The following is a 20,404-nucleotide window of genomic DNA, read 5'->3' as shown; positions in this document are numbered from 1 at the left end:
ACTTCCAAGAAAAGTCTTAAGTAAGTTTTTAAAAGATTAAGAAGATGGAGTTGAAGAATTGTCAGCAGATGCAAGATACATAAAAGCTTGCATACTTCAACATGTTACTTCCACAAAGTTCCTTTATAAGGTCTTTATGACCTGCTAATTCAGAAAAGAATAACATTTCAAAACTCTGAGAAACTTTTTAGCAAAGATGGTACTCATAAAATACATTGTGGAGGTTTTTCCTTTACATAGAAGGGTGACGAGATGCATTTCACGGTTACAGCTACTTTCTAGTATCTAAGGATCAGCTATTTGAGTATCACTGGTAGAGATGACATTATTAAAACATAATACAAATCTCAAAAGTAACATATATTTAGTATTTCGACTTGCTTACTAAAACATTTCCTCAAATCTACCAAGTGTGAGGCATTGTGTTGGGCACAGACATGAACAAGACATGGTTTCTGCCCTTGAGAAGTTCACAGTCCAGATAAGTGCTGTTCAACAGAACTTTCGGCAATAATGGAAATATTCTGCATCTGTGCTGTCCACTATAGCAGCCATTAGCCACATGTGTCAACTGAGCACTTAAAATGTACCTGTACCAAAAAAAAATGTACCTGTACAACTGAGAGATGGAATTTTTAATTTTTACTTAATTATAATTAATTTAAATTGCCACATGTAACTAATGGCTCTAGTCACTATAGGACAGTGCAGATCTAGATACATACATTATAATTTAACCCAAAAGCATTAAAATCTATTCCATAAAATGACAGTGATCATTAATATATACTTACCTCATTAAGAATGCTTTCCAGTGTTGGTGGAGTATCAACTTGAGGAATATCAAACTCCTTGTCATCAATCTAAATAGAGAAAAGAAATTAATATTCATATAATGTTGCTTTCCTTCTTAGAATCATGAGGGTGTTTTAATTTATTAGAATAATTACCAATTAAGAGACCAACATATCACCAAACTGATCGTGCAGAGAGCTAACTCAATGATCCATGGTAGTTAAGGTCAGGTCAAAAGACTATGGAATTGTTTCCTATCCTAGACACATATTCAGTGATTATCAAAAACAAATATGCACTGACTGCACCATCCTGACAGCCCTATCCAGAAAGCTTCTGTTTAAGGACTTTGACACTTGCATTCTTAAACAGGACAAAACAGCATGTCTCATAACAAGCCTCAATTTTCTAAGTGTAGAAAGCAATATACAGAAAAATATCAAGGTCATAAGCATGGGATGCCCGGGTTGCTCAGCAGTTGGGCACCTGCCTTCAGCTCAGGTCGTGATCCCAGGATCCAGGATCAAGTCCCACATCCAGCTCCCTACGAGGAGCCTGCTTCTCCCTCTGCCTATATCTCTGCCTCTCTCTCTCAGTCTGTGTCTCTCATGATAATTAAATAAATCTTTAAAAATAAATAAATGAATAATAGTAAAAAGGTCATAAGCAATATACAAAGGTCTGACATTGCATTTGTTAGTTATGTCAAAATTATGGTGAGAAGTGCTTAGGTCAAACAAATTGTCATTAAATATTCTCCTGGTAACAAAAACTTAATTACAATCAAATCAATGGGGGAAAAAAAATCCCTGCACATGAAGTGCCTAGCTGGCTCAGTCAGTAGAGCATGCAACTTGATTTTGGGGTTACAAGTTCTCAATGCTTGAATGTCTCAAGCTGGGTGCAGAGCCTACTCTAAAAAAATAAATAAAATACTGCTTTAAAAAAATCACTGCACAATATTTCTAAACCTACCACTAGCTCTATGATCTTGAGCATTCACTTAACATAGCCAGCTGCACTTCGGCTTCTCCTTCCTCTACAAAGTGAATTATCAAAGTGTCTGAAGCTCAAATGAAAACATATGTTGAAGTGCTTCATAAACAGTAATGACATACACAAATTAAGAGTGATATCTCACAAGACTGCATATAGACCTCTACTAATTCATGCAAAATGACAGATTGAGTCTTTAGGTCATAGCTCTAATCAACATCATCACTTGACAAAAGCTGAATTTTTACCAGATCATTTTTGAACTCCAGTTCCTTGTCCAAATCTATGTAAGAGAATTTTGAAAGGGAAGCTTCAAGATTGAAAGATTTATTCAGCTCTTCTTCAGTAGTCTTGGCACAAAGGCTCTGTTCCACATTTTCATGGTCTGGTTCATTTTCCATATTTACTTATAATAATTGTAATTTAGTCAATCCAAGCAAGTTTTTGTTTTGTTTTGATTTTTGGCCTTAGATCATGACGACTTGAACGATGACTCTTTTTAAAAAAGAAAAATATATACATTATTTAGATTTCCTCAATTGGACATTCCAAAGACTTACTTGTTCACTTTTGTGGAAATCAATTCTTCACTGAATCATCTGATTGTAAGGCAAAGAGAAATCAACATGGTTTGAGGTATGACACTGAGGGAGAATTGCTATGGGAACACAAAGGAGGAACATCTAACTCAGGAGTCTGGGAAGTGGCCCACCACCCAAAGTCATTAAGTCTGGTGATAGCAATAGACTTAAGTTTGGCCACTAGACTTGGTACCATCCAGATTCACATTTTAACAGCATAAGAGTAAACTGGTGCCAAGAACTGCAATTAACCCCCTCCCTCATACTTCCAAATCCTAGAGTAGATCTCCAGTTCCCCAGTTCAGTCTTGTTATGGGCATCCACCCAGGACCACAGATCTCTTGGGGAGCTTAATGTAAACACTGAGGCCCCAGGACAGATAGCTAGCTAGCTACTTAATAGGACACTAGCAAACCTAAATGTTCAGATCTATTATGGGAGACAATGATGCCAGAATAAAATAATACCACAGCCAGTGAGGGATTTCTAGTAAGAAAGCTAGTCATAGAAAAACACGGACATTCTCAGAGAAAACTGAAATACTAAAGAAAAATATATGCAAATGTTTTATATATTTCATAGCTCTAAAGGATACAATGAAATAGTTTTGTTTACCTGCAAAATTGTCTAAAAACAATTGTCTGCAAAATCGCTAGAAAACTAAAAACATATTCAGGAAAAAATCATTATAAGTTTAATGATAAAATTTGTCCTTAAATGTTTTTAGATGGTGTTATAATTAGGCTACAAGTGACCAAATTTTTAAAAGTCCGTTACTTAGCTCTGCCTGTTTAGAAATAAAGAAGTAATAATTTGAAAATAGAAATAATGTCATAGTAATGACAGTAAAAGCAAAGGTCATTTTATTTTCTAGAGTGTTTTTCCACAGTATCCAGGAATACGCAGTAACTCTCTGTGAGAACCTTTTTCAAACTACATACTGTCTAACCACCCTCCCCACCATATGAACTTCTCTCATTCCTGCTCTAATGAAGTGAAGGCAAAAGAAAGGCTGGCAACTAAGCCACTAACTAATTTGAACTTTAAAAGAACTAACTTTTAAAAGTTGAAAATTGGAACCCCTGGGTGGCTCAGCAGTTAAGCACCTGCCTTCAGCTCAGGGCATGATCCTGGAGTCCCAGGATCAAGTCCCACATCAGGCTTCCTGTATGGAGTCTGCTTCTCCCTCTGCCTATGTCTCTTCCTCTATCTGTGTGTGTCTCTCTTGAATAAATAAATAAAATCTTAAAATAAAATAAAATTGAAAATTAGTTTAAAAAAAGAAAATTAGTTGCTATTGTTTTTTTTAAATACCCAGAATTAACTGACAATTTTATCTAAGTAGGCTTTTTTATTTATGATGAATTTCACTTTGTTCAAATTTCATTTTTACCAGATTAAAAGAAATGGACATCTACTACATGTAAGACATGTAGACTTACAAAGACAGATTTTTAAAGAGCTGAAACCAATTTTTCTAGCTAGTACATTTGGTATATTACCAAATACAGACTAATCTCTTTCACATGTTAGAGAAGATAGACTCTAAGGTTTGGTCCTACAAACACATGATACCAAATACATTCCTAGGAGACATAACTGAGGGTACTATGTATCTGGCAACATTTGAAAGTAGCTTTCCAATCTCAGGTACTAAATGTACTTCTCCTTTTGCAGTAAGCCAAGGGCAGAAGCAATATTTATGTTTATCCTCTTCTTCAAAGAAGATGGAATTGACTCACGGAAAATACAAGTTCCTTTTAATAAAGTTCTCTTATTTGTACCACTTAGGAAAAATGATTACAAACAGTTCAGGAATGTTTGCAAACATGCATAATCTAATTCACATTCAGTGATTCCTGAGGACAGTTAAGTTTTATTCTTACACATTAAAAAAAAGGGGGGGGGAGACCACAATAGCCAAATCCAAAAAAAATCACTTATATTTAAATGATTTAATAAATGAAAATATCTCATTCTTCACATTTGTATTTCCAAAATAACTCAGGAAGTAAAACAATCCTTTCTGGCTCTTTTTTTATACCTCCTATCTGGTGTTAGTTAAAAGGTTCTCAGGGCAACTCAGCATCCGTGAACACCAATACCATACTCAAGAAGTTTCAAGTGATCAAGCATCCCCTGAAGAAAGAACACCATCTTGCTATGCTACCCTACTCCATTTTCCAACCTTCATTTCACTGAGCTCCTGTTATTGTGCTATACAGGCAAAGTGCAGAGAACATAAGCGAAAGAGTCCGTAAAGGGGCACCTCTGCGGCCATCGGTTAAGCATCTGCCTTTGGCTCAGGTCATGATCCCAAGGGCCTGGGATCAAGCCCTGCGTCAGGAGCCTCTTCTCCCTCTCTCCCTGCCTCCAGATCCCCCTACTTATGCTCTGTTAAATAAAATCTAAAAAAACAAAACCAAGAAAAAAAAAAAACCAATTCTTTAAAAACAAATAAAAGAGTCTGTTAAAGATCAGATTTGAATCTGGGCTTTACCAGTTCCTATCTGTGACCCTGGTCAATCTGTCTACCCGTTCTGAGCCCCTCTACTTCTATATCTTTTAAGATGAAATATTATGGCCATTTGTGTTGTTTGCCCAGAGCAGCACCTCTGATTGGGGTAAGGGCTCCTTCAAACCATGTGGTTCTTATGGAGGCTGCCAATCAAAAATCCCATAGTAACAGAGGCTGCATAATGCAGCTAGAGTGCTTCACTAGGATTCATTAAAATGGAACTGGTTAAAATTAAAATTTAACATTCATTAAAACCTGCTTCCACTGTTCTCTAAACGATGAATAGTAAGGTGGGCAGTACCCCCACCCTCCCCTTGACCCTATTCTGCAGAAAAGGAGGTTATTTATTCAATACATACCCACTAAACACCTAAACACATACTTCACATATTGCTAGAGATCCACCTCTACTAACAATTTATATTCTAGGAACGGATTTCTAGCAAGAACAAAATCAACCTACAAACAGAACCAGAGAAGAGGTAAGAATGTCCTGATACCACTCAGGACACCCCATTTCTTCTATGATATTCCCTCTGGCTACAGCATTCTGGTATTTTGGCTACATAAGCCAGCATCCTCTCCCGACTCTCTCTTTTTTTTTTAATCACTTATAACAGAGAGTCCTCTTACGAATGCAACTATTTTGCAGAGCTACTGTGAGGAATGACATAATGACTGTAAACATTTAGAATGCCGGGACACAGAAATAGTCAAGAAATATTTGCTATTAACATTTAAAATTTCCTCAAGATTTCCAAATTCTTCCAAAGTTAAAGATCCTGAAACAAGATTGGTACTTTTTTAAGGTCTAGCTAGTACTAAACTAGTTATACCTTATTGGAAGGCTATACTTACTTCTGCTCTCAGATGAGAAGTTTCTTCATGAACTAAATGGTAGGGATTTTATTTAAACAGGTACAGCCCACAGCAAAGCATCAGAGATGCTTCAGAAAAACGTCTAATTATGATAGTAAGTGTGATATACGACAAATCATTCTAAAATTATGCTTTCACATCACTTCCTCTTCTATCACTTACCAACAATTATACCTTCATGTTAGCATATTTATTCAACCCAAATAGACCCAGGAATCAAAAGATCACAATGCTGACTTTTTTTTAAAAAGGAGAGTTCACTAGAGCAGTGTCTCCAAATTTTTTAGAAATTGAGCTGTGCCTGAATCTCCCGGTGGTAGGCAAAATAGAAGTGCTCAATGATGCCTATCCTAATCTCCAGAACCTGTAACTATGTTACCTTACATGTCCAAAGGAACTTCACAGGTGTGACTAAAATAGGATCTTGAGTTGGGGAGGTTATCCATGTTGGCTCGATGTAATCACAAGGTTCTTAAAAAGTGGAAGAGGGAGGCAGAAGAGAGTGTCAGAGAAGAGACATGACAACAGAAGCAGGGTCAGAGAGATGCTACAGTACAGGCTTTAAGATGAGGAAGGATGCCAGGAGCCAAGGAATTTAGGCAGTCTTTAAAAGCTGCAAAAGGCAAGGAAATGAATTCTCTCCTTGAGCTTCTAGAAGGACCCCAGCCCTGCCAAAGCTTGATTTTAGCTTAGTAAGACCAGTTCTGATCTAGTGACCTAAAGAACTATAAAATGATAAATCTGTTTAAGTTACTATATTTGTGGCAATTTGTTACATTAGGAATAGGAAATGAGTACATTAACAAACTTCAATTAATTTGTTTCTAGCCACATTGCCAACATTCTGAAATACTGATCCCTCCCTCATCACTTAGTGTTGCCTAAATAGTGAGCAAGCTCTTCATTCCAATACACGGACCAATGATGAAATGCTTAATATATGACACTATTACACATGCTGAGGACTCTGCCTTAAGATACTACTTAAGTGCTATCCTAGTACAAAGGTTGGCAACAAACTACTGATAATTTCCTCTCGAGACTAAATTCTACAACTAGTTCTCCACCCAACCATCCTGCAATCTAGTGTTCCCATAGTTCTTAAGGGGATGCCAAGCTAGACAGTACCTGTAGACAACATAATGGTTAAAATCAAGTCTCCTAGTCTCTCCCAAAATGAAATCACATTAATCTGACAGGAAAATGTATGTCATAGAATCATGATTACCCAGTATGTTGTCCTCTTCTGAGCACTGATAAACTAATATTTTAATAGTTCTGACTTAACATTATCTGACATCTTGACAGTTCTTACAGCTATTCCCTCTTAATAAGGTTATTTCCAACCAATTAATAATAGATTCAAGAACCATTTAAAAATAAATATTATGTCAATGACCCCATTTTAACCCTGGCTAAATGAATAAGAACTCTAGAATGTGACCCATATTAGGCTGAGTTAATATGGAAGTCTTCCATCATTTTTTTGTTGTTGTTGTTGTTGTTTGTTTTTACCTTGGCAGATCTTCCCAACTGTGCTCAAATTCCAGGATCCTATTTAATTCACTAATATTCTTTTCCTCCTAAATGTCATATAAGTCACTTTTCACAGTACAGTGAGTCAAATCAAGTTTTGGTTTTGTTTTTTTAACTTACTGTATCCCCAGAAAGATATCACAAAATCATGATACAGAAACAATTTTACATTCCAACTTTGTTTCTGGCTTTTCCAATCCAAATATTTCTCTTCTTCCATTTCTTTGTTTGTTTTATCTTCTTGTGGTTTGTTTTGTGAAGAAAAATGAAAGAGGATTAACTTCTATTTGTTTTCTATTATCTTTCTCTAGTAAAGGGACTCATTTTGAACAGCTCCCCAATGCCTACAGTACAAAATTCCAAATTCTACCTATAACTATATGGTCAACTCATCTTCAACAGAGCAGGAAAGACTATTCAATGAAAAAAGACAGTCTCTTCAACAAATGGTGTTGGGAAGACTGGACAGCTACATGAAGAATGAAACTGGACCACTTACACCATACACAAAAATAAATTCAAAATGGATGAAAGACCTAAATGTGAGACAGAAAACCATCAAAATCCTAGAAGACAGACAGACAGAAACCTCTTTGACCTCAGCTGTAACTTACTAGACACATTGCTAGAGGTAAGGTAAACAAAAGAAAAAAAAATAAACTATTGGGAATTCATCAAAATAAAAAGTTTCTCCTCAATAAAGGAAAATCAACAAAACTATGGCAATCTATGGAATTAAAGAAGATATTTGCAAATGACATATCTGATAAAGGGTTAGTATCCAGGATCTATAGAGAACTTATCAAACTCAAAAAACAAATAATCTAGTTAAGAAATGGGCAGAAGACATGAAAAGACATTTTTCCAAAGAAGAAATCCAAATGGCTAACAGACACATGAAAAGATGCTCAACATCAATCATCATCAAGGAAATAGAAGTCAAAACCATGATGAGATACCACCTCACACTCGTCAGAATAGCTAAAATTAACAACACAGGAAACAACAGATGTGGATGAGGATGCAGAGAAAGGGGAACACTTTTGCACTGTGGGTAGGAATGCAAACTGGTGCAGTCACTCTGCAAAACAGCATGGAGGTTCCTCAAAAAGTTAAAAAATAGAACTACCTTACAACCCAGCTAATTGCACTACTGGGTATTTACCCGAAGGATACAAAAATACTGATGCTAAAGGGTACATGTACTCCAATGTTTACAGCAGCATTATCAACAACAGCCAAATTATGGAAAGAGCCTAAATGTGCACTGACTGATGAATGGATAAAGATGTGGGATATGTGTGTGTGTGTGTGTGTGTGATGGAATATTACTCAGTCATTAAAAAACGAAATCCTGCCATTTGCAATGATGTGGATAGAACTAGACTATATTATGCTAAGTGAAATAAGTCAGAGAAAAATAAATACCATATGATTTCACTCATATGTGGAACTTAACAAAACAGATGAACATTTGGGAAGGAGAGGAAGGGGGGTAGCAAACCATAAGAGACTCTTAACAACAGAGAACTGAGGGTTGATGTAGGGGGGTGGGTAGGGGATGGGCTAAATGGGTGATGGGTATTAAGGAGGGCATTTGTTATGATGAGCACAGGGGTGGTACGTAAATGATCAATCACTGAATTCTACTCCTGAAACCAATACTACACTCTATGTTAACCAACTAGAATTTAAATAAAAATCTGGAAGAAAAAAACATTCCAAATTCTTTTTTTTTTAATTTTTATTTATTTATGATAGTCACACAGAGAGAGAGAGAGGCAGAGACACAGGCAGAGGGAGAAGCAGGCTCCATGCACCGGGAGCCCGACGTGGGACTCGATCCCGGGTCTCCAGGATCGCGCCCTGGGCCAAAGGCAGGCGTCAAACCGCTGCGCCACCCAGGGATCCCCCAACATTCCAAATTCTAAACCTAGGATTCCAGGTGTCACATGAGCTGACCTTACCACTTTCTTTTACAACTAAACTTATTAACCTGTATTCAGAGTCCTTCAAGAAGAGCTTCTCCTTTCCTTCCATGTCTGCTCATGATAGTTCACCTTCCCTTTCCTTTTCCTCTCCATTTACCCATGTTCCTTCTTTCCTTCCTCCCCCAAACATCCTCTGAACCCAGAATGCAGGTCTTCTTTAGAACAGCGCCTCAGCACTTTCTTCATATTGATTCATTAGTTAACTCACCATGTGGCTATGTCTTTGGACCCCAACTATACAACAGAAATGCAGCCATGTTTCTTTGTGTACTGCACATCACTGGGCTCACTGACTTGCATGGCTGTATACACATTCAATAAATATTTGCTGATTAACACAAGAATTGGAAGACAGGACTAACAGCTATGTTGCAAATTAAATGGATCACTTTTATTGCATATAATTATTAAGCTTCATAGCATATTATTTGACTCATGGCCTATAAGCCAAGTTATAATTGAGCTCTATCTTTATGTAATCAGGCTTGTCAACTACTGTTGATCATATTCATCCCTCAGATATCAGCTAAAACTTTGCTTCCTCAAAGTCTTTTTGTCCCACTGAACTAAACTAGGTTCCCTGTTAACATGTAATTATAACATTCTCCTCCTTCACTAAACTTGTCACACTGCAATCATTTTTTCAGTGTCTGAACCACCATTCCCTTCCCTCAGGAAAGAAAGTAATGCAGGTTCCAGGAGAGCAAAGACCAGATCTGCCCTGTTCATCACTGTTTTTCCAGTGCTAATCAACCCACCAATCCCTCCCTTCCTCCCCCCAGAAGCAGCCAAGCAACACTGCATCACTGTCTTCCAGGGCTTCAAATAGCAATTCTGGTCATTCAAAATAAGCTAGAGTTAGTCATTCTACCTCCAAAAACCTCCCACCTAGCAAGTTCCAGTCTTTGCACCTAGGTGAGTTTTTTGTTTTGTTTTGTTTTTACAATCCTCACCACTGATTTTAATGATCATTTAGTTCATATGCAACATGACACAAACTCCAAAATTTCACATTTTATATTCTTTTACATTAATTCAGCCTAAAAATCAAGATGAAAACAGTGGAAATATATCATATGTCCATTCCATTTACAGGAATTCAACTATTATCTTCAGCAAAGGTAAAAAGAAAAAAAAAAGAATGATTCACACAGAAATGGGAATTCTATACACCATTCCACTCAATCCTATACACTTCAGGGTGAGCATGGAAGAAGAGATTGGTATCCGTCGTCCTTCTGGTCAGTCTCAGTTCTTAAATGCCTCATACTTAATGATCCATTTCATCTGTGCTCAAAATAACAAATAGCATAACATGGATCAAAAACTGGCTGTCTTGCACTTCCTCACAGAGAGGTCAGTCTCCACCATGACTCCTTCCTAGGTATTTTTCAGGGGGTACTCAAGTTTCACCTTACTCACGAACTTCAGAAACAGACCCTATGTACTACTATGTACTTGGATGAGATGCATACTTGGTCACTGAGTTTCTTTCCAAGAACCGGCACATTTAAGCCTGCCATGCTCAGAACTGCCACTATGAAAAAGCCCAAGCCTGTTTCCCTTTCTCTTCTCCTAGTAAATATCTACATGAGAAGACTAATCATTTAAAGCTTGGTATATGCATACAGAACAACAAATGTTAAAAGGAAAAGTGAAGGAAAAGAAGAGTACCTGAGACCTGCCTGGGCATGGTGCTAAATTACTATTATGTTACTAAGTTACTATTATGAATTGTCAGGCACAACCTTCTGCCACATTCTAAAAAGAAAAAACTAATCCCCTGTAACAATATACAAGATAACAGTAAGAACTAGGTCTACAAATATTTATATTATACATAAAACCTAGTATTATTCACCAATTTTATATGTGTATAAGTAAAATAAATGAAAGAGAAAAAAAATATCACTTCTTTCCAGCTTCTAATAAGTCCCTACTATTACAAGAATCGCTCTTCAAAGACCTTCCCCCCTCAGACAACTTCTCCTAAGAACACATGGGCCTTGTGTAGGCTGAAATACATTCTTCTTTCTTCTTCACTAAATTGGTATAAGTGAATTCTTATTAGTTAACTGCACATAAGACAAGATCCCATTCAGTTGTAGGTTGAGTAGATGGTGGCCTTCCAAATCATCTTAATTAGCTTCCAATTAGTTAAACTGTCACCTCAACTTCTCTTGGTTAGGTGTCAAGAAGGATGTAGGTCACAAGAGATTTTTTTTCTTTTTTTTTTTTTTTTTTTTTTTGTAAAGAGCAAAAGGAAACTTCTTGCTGAACTACAGAGGAAAAACAAATTTGATTTTGTTTTGGTTATAGTATCACTTCACCATCTTTCCTTTGAGAAACTGCTCCTCCTCCACTCTAACCAGGTAATTTTGGTGGTGCTGCCAATCAAATACACTATCTGACCAGAAAAGTAGGCATGTGACATTCTTGTGGCCATTGTCCTTCCCTGGAATTTGTAACCACAGAAGGTAGGCGTTTTCTCTTTATTCTGGGAAGATGTTGACACAGGGGCTGTTAGGTAGAATGAAGATAATTCAAACATTAATTCAAGATTCAGTTAAGACTAGAACAGTTTGGGCAGCCTGGGTGGCTCAGCGGTTTAGTGCCGACTTCAGCCCAGGGCGTGATCATGGAGACCTGGGATCGAGCCCCACGTCAGGCTCCCTGCATGGGGCCTGCTTCTCACTCGGCCTGTGTCTCTGCCTCTCTCATGAATAAATAAAATCTTTAAAAAATAAAAAGACTAGAACAGTTAGACCTTACAAATATATACAGAACACACCTGAAGCTGTGGACCAGGATGCTATCTAACCTCTGTGAAGACTATAAACAGTTCAAAAGTTAAACATACTTCCTGAAGTTCAAAATGTCCCTCTTTTCATTCACATACATAACTGACACTTGGTACCACATTGGCTGACATCTTTATGGATGAGTGAGATACAGCTAGAAAGCACCAAAGAAGCCTCAATATCCTGAAGACAGAAAATATCCAACTGCTGATGCCAATCTAGATACCAAGAAAATAAAGGATAATCAACACGCTATTATCTTAGAGCTCTGGAAAGAATTTTTTCACATATAACTATGTGTCTTTGACACAAAGGGCCCAATAGTTGAAGCAGAATTCTTCCCCCACTTATCTTTACTCTGCTGGAATAGGCCTGCTTTACCAGAGGATTCAGTATCTATTAACTGCTTAAACTTGACCATAAGCAAACCCATGTCTTACAGAAACCTAGATTACCCATCCCTATTCGTATCAGACTTCAAACACACACACCTGATGTGTAATTATCTCCCAATCACAGACATTGGGAGTTGGTGCCACAAGTCAACGCCCGTAATTGTTTTGTGTGTGTTTTTTTTTTTGGGGGGGGGTTGTGGTAGAGGGTGGGCATACAGAGGACACAAGCCTTCCTGTCCATTCTGAGTCTAACATTAAGAGGTTATGGAGGAGACAAGCCGAGTTCAGGAAGGCTCCCGGGTGACCCTGGTAACCCATGGCCCTGTAACCTCCCTGACGGACCCTATTCCATCCCACCCTACGCTCCCTTTGAAGCACACCCAAACAATTTAGGCAGCTCTGTTTCCCTCTTGCCCCACGTACCACCCTTGGAGAACAAACCAGGACACAGGAGGGGCCTCAAACTTTAGAGACCCACCTGCCCTCCTTCCACCCTCACTCTGGAGCACACCTTGCAGGCAGAGACCAACTGGAACCAGCCTCAAAGGGTGCGCACCAATCCTAAGAGGCGGACGCCTCACTGGGGCCTCGGCCTCACACCTGGGGAGCACACTCATCCCAACCTTCGGGGCGCGGAGGGGTCCACCCCTGGCTGCACATCTGCTCCGTCCTGGGATGGGGGGCAATCGCCCGCCTCCTGGTCTCACAATCCGGGGAAGTCGGTGCACCTGTCCCTCAACCTCACATTTGTTATGAACAGGTGGAAACCGCCTAACCCAATTGCAGGCCAAACCCAGGACACGCCTCTCCGCCCCGGAGTCGACCCCGCCCGGCCCGTGGGCCCCGGTCCAGTTACCCCGCCTGGGGCTGCTCCGTCAGCCACTCCGAGGCCGCCCCACCGCACGGGGAAAGGGCTGAGGTTCAGGAACCCAGCGCGCATCCTCCTCCCGCCCAGGGGACAGCTCCTCATACTGGCGGGGCGGGGGACCCCGCCCCGTTGGCCCGCTCCCGGGAGCCTCGTTACCTGCGCTCGCGGCCATTCCAGCCAGGACCCCCGGCGCCCGAGGCCCCGCCCCCTGCTGTAGGCTCACGCACGCGCAGTATATACCGCTGACCGCCACGCTTCCGCTTTCCTCCCCCCACCCCGGGCACTCCCGGGCGCTCCGCCCCTCTACGCCACGCCCCCATTTAAAGGGCCAGAGGCGCACGGTCTCGGGCCAGGGATTTAATGTGTGATTAACATCCTCGGGAACAAGGGAATGGAAACGTGAGGGAAGCACAGACGAATAAACAGCAGTCTTTGAGATGGGAAGAGAAGCTCTCCTCCAGCCCTATGTCAATGAATTCATCTGACCTTTCAGAAAGTGAGCCTCCCTTCAGCCAACTAAGAAAGGGCAGTTGATTCCCAAATTTTGGAAATTTGCAACCAGTAAATTTTCACTCAATTTTTAAAAATATTTTATTTATTTATTCATGAGAGACACACAGAGCGAGGCAGAGACACAGGCAGAGGGAGAAGCAGGCTCCATACAGGGAGCCTGATGTGGGACTCGATCCTAAGACTCCAGGATCACACCCTGGGCCAAAGCCCTGAGCCAAAGGCTGATGCTCAACCACTGAGCCACCCAGGCGTTCCTTATTCAATCTTTTAAAAGGCAATTGTAGAATTGCCAGTTTTTTATTTTGCCGAGTAAGGGCAATACACACTAAAAAACAACTATCATTTTCTAACTTACCATCAACATTGATCCACAAAAAATACACCAAGATTAAAAGAGACACGCTCTCAAACAAAGAAGCTATCTTTTAAAGAAATAAAAATGTATGTTTCTATCTCTTATTCCCCCTGAAGAAAGATGAAAGCTGTCAGGACAGGATTTTAGAGCCACCCCTGTAGATAACACTAGGCCCAAGGATAGATGTTAGGCCTGCTGGGGCCTATGGTCAAGGAAATGGGTGGAGGAAAAACAGAAGATGCTCCTGGAAGGCAATTTAGAAAGTATTCAGTTGGGCAGACATTTATTGCACAGCAACTAGGCTCACTACACTCCTGGGTCCTTCCACTACACTTCTGGGCCTTGGAAGGACCCAGAAGTGGGATCACACAGCCCTGCCCCCAGGCACTCTTTGTCTAAGCAGTCAGTATACAAACATAGCTACAATGCAAAGCAAGCTGTTTTGAATAGTGTAAGAAAGTTATGAGACCATCACTTAGGATCATGGGTAAGGAAAAATGGTGGAACACTTCAGGGAGGAGGTGGTGTCTTATTAGGGCCCCAAAAGATTTCAGTAGACAGAAAGCAGGGAGAATGCCTAGTTGAGGGAACAATGGGATCAAAGACAGGACAAATTGGGATCCCTGAGTGGCTCAGTGGTTTAGCGCCTGCCTTTGGCCCAGGGCGTGATCTTGGAGTCCCGGGATGGAGTTCCACATCAGGCTCCCTATATGGAGACTGCTTCTCTGTCTGCCTCTCTCTATATGTCTCTCATGGATGAATAAATAGAATTTAAAAGAAAAAAGAAAAAAAAAAGATAGGACAAATCAAGATTGGGGACTAGCTGCTGCTTGATGGAGCTGTGGCATGGGCAGTAGCTTTCAAACTTTTTGATCATTACAGTAAGAAACATTTAAGTTACATATATAAATATACACATGCACTATATATATGTGTATAGGCATATATAGTGAAAAATAATAAAGGGAAATTTCACTAGGTACAACTGGTTGGATCAGTCAATTAAGCAACTGCTTCTTGATTTTAACTCAGGTCATGATCTCAGGGTAATGAGATGGAGCGCCATGTACTGGAGGAGCCTGCTTTAGATTCTCTCTCTCCCTCTCCTTTGCCCCTCCTCCCTTCCTCCCACCCCCTATTCTTGCTTGCACTCTCTCTCTCTAAAAAAAAAAAAATTAAAAAGAAGGCAGCCCCGGTGGCCCAGCAGTTTAGTGCTGCCTTCAGCCTGAGGTGTGATCCTGGTGACCAGGAATTGAGCCCCACACTGGGCTCCCTGCATGGAGCCTGCTTCTCTCTCTGCCTATGTCTCTGCCTCTCTCTCTCTCTGTGTCTGTCATGAATAAATAAATAAAATCTTTTAAAAAAGAAAGAAGAAAGAAAGAAAGAAGAAAGAAAGAAAGAAAGAAAGAAAGAAGAAAGAAAGAAAGAAAGAAAGAAAGAAAGAAAGAAAGAAAGAAAGAAAGAAAGAAAGAAAGAAAGAAAACTAAATTGGACTCAGGAGGCTAGAAGGGGAGGTTGGAATGGGGAATGAACTACTGCTCAATGTCAATTACAGGAAGAATTGTCAATTACAAACAGACCCAAACAGAAGACTATTTAAAAAGAGATAATCATCAATTATAGGACCCAACAGGGAAAGATGTGCATTGCTTTCCCTATAAGAATCAACTACCCCTGAAACTGAGCCAATGAAAAACCTGAACTTCTGTTTTTCACCAATGGACTTTCCTTCAGAACAATCCCTACCAACTTCCTCCTTCTTCTCAAGCAAGTAAGTTCCTTGGGTTTGTTGGACTTGCCTATAGTTTGTCTGGAATTATAATTCTTGGTTATTCCCTAATAGACCCATTTTTGCTGGTAAAAACAACTTTTATTTTTCAGGTTAACAATATACACACATAGTTATATGTATATACATACATATATAGTGTGTTTATGTGTAAACACAGTGTGTTTATGTGTATATCTTAGTAATTGCCTTTAGTATGTGCAATATAACTTGGCATTTTATATTTATTCCATTTTTTAAAAAATGTTGCTTGCTAAGTTAATTTCATGATTCACTAATGCACAGCAACCCATAGTTTGAAAGCACGGCATAGAATGTGTTAAAGGTACAATAGGATACAAGGCTGGAAAGACTGGGACCAGATCCAGGAGGACATTGAATGCCAAGCTGGGGGCGTCTGCTCTTCTGGTAAGAGGCTCTGGAGGTTCTTAAGCAGAGAAATGGCATGACTATAGCTGTGCTTTAGAAGTCTGAAAACCTGCCTTCAGTTCTCAGTATCACATTTTTAGAGGAAAACTATTAAACAGGAGCCTGGCTGGAACAGAGTAAGCAGGCTGGTGAGATCAGAAACTGTGTCTAACAGGGACCTGTTAAAAGTGTTGGGCAGAAAGGAAATTGGCTGAAATGGGGGGGCTGGGTTATGATGGTGGGAGGTGGAGAAGGTTGCTCACTGACCTTTTAAAATTATCTGTACAACAGTTATAGACATTTTCTGTGTAACTCTAGGAAGTAAATCTAGGACCCTTGCTGGATGTTGTAGGAAAGTGATTACAACTCACAATAAGAATTATTTTAGGACAGTCTAAGCTGACATGCTATCTTTTACAAGGCTGTTTGCATTAATTAAAAAATGAAAATATTGTTTGCTTATTAATGAAGCTTGAAAAATTCAAGAAATATAAAAAATAAAGTATAAATTACCCACATTTCAGGAAATAGCACTCATCATTTTGGCTTATTTTCATTGAGTCTTTTTCTTCACACATTTACATTTTTTTACATAATAGAACTATATAAATATATAGCTCTGTATATATACTACCTTTTTGTTTTTGGTTTGTTTTTTGGTTTTTTTTTTTTTTTGCTCAGTATTATATCTTGAGCACTAGCCACTTTTTTTAACATTTGTCACAAATATTATTTGTAATGGCTACATAACTGTTGATGATATAGTTTATTTCAGGCGCTCGGGTGGCTCAGTCAGTCAAGTGTCTGCCTTCGACTCAGGTCATCATACCAGGGTCCTGGGATTGAGTCCATCAGGCTCCCTGCTCAGTGGGGAGCCTGCTTCTCTCTCTGTCCCTCCCTCCTGCTCTTCTCTCTCTCTCTCTCTCTCTCTCTCTCTCTCTCTCTCTCGCTATCTCAAATAAATAAATATAATCTTTTTTGAAAAAGATTCTTTAAAATAAATTAATAAAGTCTTCAAAAAAAGAAACTTAAAAAACAGATAATACAGTTTATTTCTCATTTCTGGACATGTAGGAGGTTACCTATTTTTTCACTGCTTACAAGAACATAGACATGAATATCTTTATACAAAGATCTTTGCCCAAATTTAAAAATTATTTCCTTAGGGTAGAAACCTATAAGTGAAATTACTGACTCAAAGGCTTTGAAAGCGCTTCAGCCTGTGAATAGCTTCTGCCAAATTGCTTTCCAGAAAGGTCAGGGCAGCTTTCATTCTCACCAGAAGTGCTCAAGGGTGCCCATCTAACATATACCCAACAGCATTTATTTTATCTTTTAAAAAAAGCTTCTCCAATTTGATAGAGGAAATGGCCTCTCGTTTTAATTTGTCTTGGATTACTAGAAAGCAGAATATCTTTATAAATTTATCAACTCTTTATAGTTATTCTGGGAATGCAATTTCTCTATGTTTGTATTTGTGATTAGCAAATACCACTAAGTGAATTGTTGCAGACTTATGAGAAAAAAAAAAAAACAGAGAAGGACTTTAAAAATAAATGATGTGGCCACACCAAGTTATAGCCAGATTATATTGCGGTGTACTGTACAAACAAAATTTAGTAGGAGAATTGAGTCATCACAAGGTGTGTGGTTAAATATGTTTGTGCTCATGCAATCAGTAAAACATGCTATAAGGAGCAATTTGGTTTCAGCAAAATATTCCTTGTATTCAACATTATAAATTTCAGTTTCCTCATTCAGTAGTTCGTTTTGCTATTGTTGTTATTGTCTTAAGTAAACCCAACATGGAGCTTGAACTCACAACCCAGAGAATGAGTCACATGTTCTACCAACTAAGCCCACCAAGCGCCCTTTGTATTTAATTTATAAATTTGTTTTGGTTCTATAGATACATAAAATCTGTAAAAATAAGGTGTCTTTTCCTTAGTTTTGTGTTTCCATATATATGTATATATATATGTGTGTGTATGCAATATTATAAAAATAAGCAGACTTTAAAGATTTGTGAGAATCTTTTTCTCTTATAAGGAAGCTGAGCATTATTTACTTATGTTTAAGAAACATTGATATTTAAAGTTTTTAAAATTTCATTTGTAATTATCTAAACATAGGCAGTGGAATTTTTCATAAAAAGGTAATAATTAGGGCACCCGGGTGACTCAGTGGCTGAGTGTCTGCCTTTGGCTCAGGTTATGATCCTGGGGTCCTGGGATCAAGTCCCATATTGGGCTCCCCGCAGGGAGCCTGCTTCTCCCTCTGCCTATGTCTCTGCCTCTCTCTGTATGTCTCTCATGAAAAAAAAAAAAAAAGAAAACAACGTAATAATTATAACACTCTGTTCACTACACTAGAATTAAAATTTAAAAAGAAATCAGAAGAAAAAATAAAAAGGTAAAACCGGTATCAGCTTCTATATTGGAATTTTTAAATATAGAATACTGTGATAATTTTCCTGCCTTTAGAAAGAGTATCAAAAGTTATACTATGTTTAGGGTTCAGAGAGTATGTTTTGGCTTAAAATGTACATTTGTCAAAGTTAACGTTGTACAGGTCGGTAAGACCTAGACAGAACAACATTTGGATTTATTAAACTTCTATTTTTAAGTAAGACAAAGCAATTGAACAGATAGTAATTAAAATGGATCTTTTGTGAACAAGTCTTAGGAGAAATTTAACTGATAAAAAAAAAAAAAAAACCCTTGTGCAATATAGGAGCCTGAAAGCATGGGAGTGAGCGAGGGCTGGCTGTTCTGATGGCCAGGAGCTAGAAGGGGAGCAGCACCCAAGGGCTGTTGCTGTTGGATGATGTCCCCATACACAGTCCTTCTTCTCCAACTCTCCTCAACAGGGAGGATGGAGAGCATGATCCAGACATGGCTAATGACATTGCATCATGAATGAGCCACATCCATCCTGAAGGAAAAAATGGCTAGGACCTGGGAACAGAGCCAGAGACTGGGAGATGGGTGTGTCATTTTTTTTCTTTGTTCACAATCACAGGATAAATTGGCCTCTTTTTTTTTTTAAGATTTTATTTATTTATTTATTCATGAGAGACACACACAGAGAGAGAGAGAGAGAGAGAGGCAGAGACACAGGCAGAAGGAGAAGCAGGCTCCATGCAGGGAGCCCGATACAGGACTCAATCCCGGGTCTCCAGGATCAGGCCCTGGGCTGAAGGTGGTGCTAAACCACTGAGCCACCTGGGCTGCCCTAAATTGGCCTCTTTTAAGAAGGAACCTGATATACAAAGTTCTTAATGGAGAAGTGAAGTGAAATCGGGTATCTGTAAGTTACTCAAGCTCATCCAGCTGTCATTCTCAGGTTCCCTCTGCCTGGAACACTCTCCCCTCACCACTCCCCACCTCTTGGCCAAAATAACCACGTGGCCCACTGCCTAGCCTTCTTTGGGGTTTTGTTCAAATGCCACTGCATTAGAGCAATAAATACAAGGCAGATGGTGGAGGAGCGTTCTCCATCCAGGTCTCTGAGATGGTTCTTCCCATCAGGTGACACTCTCAGCTGAAAACATAGTCTCCAACTCTCCAAGTCTGGGAGATGGAAAAGGCCCATTAGCTCCTAATACATTGACCAGAAAGTGACATGTGCCCCTTCTGCTCATAGTCCATTGGCCGGCACCAACCACCTAGCCCGCTTTACTACAAGGGAGGCCAGGAAGTGTAGAGGAGCCCTCAGAATATCTGCAGGGCACGTGCAGGCTCTTCCATGGTCATCTCCATGAGGTCTCCCCTGACCACCCCTCCCTCCCCCAGAATCCCCTTGCTACTCTCTTAGGCTTCATTTTTCTCTGTAGTAGTCACTGCAGTCCAACTTACTACATATTTTATTCATCCATTAAGTTTCTTTCTTTTCCACTGGTACATAGGCATTATGAAAATTTACAATTTTTGTCTGCTTCCTTTATGGTTTTATCCCTCGCATCTAGAACCGTATTTGG

General features: G+C 39.3%; 1 protein-coding gene across 3 annotated transcripts in view; it reads right to left on the bottom strand.

The window, feature by feature from the left end:
• The window catches only part of VPS8 (VPS8 subunit of CORVET complex), a 250,636-nt gene extending 237,058 nt beyond the window's left edge, over positions 1-13,578 (bottom strand). Inside the window, exons 1-3 of one of the 3 annotated variants that reach the window (XM_055307985.1) lie at positions 13,517-13,578; positions 2,040-2,286; positions 795-863 (exon numbers count right to left, since the gene is read on the bottom strand). In XM_055307985.1, coding sequence (XP_055163960.1) covers positions 795-863; positions 2,040-2,192 — 222 coding nt within the window. In that variant the 5' untranslated portion in view covers positions 2,193-2,286; positions 13,517-13,578. Of the gene's footprint in view, positions 1-794; positions 864-2,039; positions 2,287-13,003; positions 13,023-13,516 lie in introns of those variants that run through there. The other 2 variants (XM_055307986.1, XM_055307984.1) reach the window with 2 other exon arrangements.
• Positions 13,579-20,404: the final 6,826 nt, after the last annotated feature.

Source organism: Nyctereutes procyonoides, unplaced genomic scaffold (genome assembly GCF_905146905.1).
Source record: "Nyctereutes procyonoides isolate TBG_1078 unplaced genomic scaffold, NYPRO_anot_genome, whole genome shotgun sequence".
Lineage (NCBI taxonomy): Eukaryota > Metazoa > Chordata > Mammalia > Carnivora > Canidae > Nyctereutes > Nyctereutes procyonoides.
Note: the sequence above shows the minus strand (reverse complement) of the source record. Positions and strands in the feature narration are given on the sequence as shown.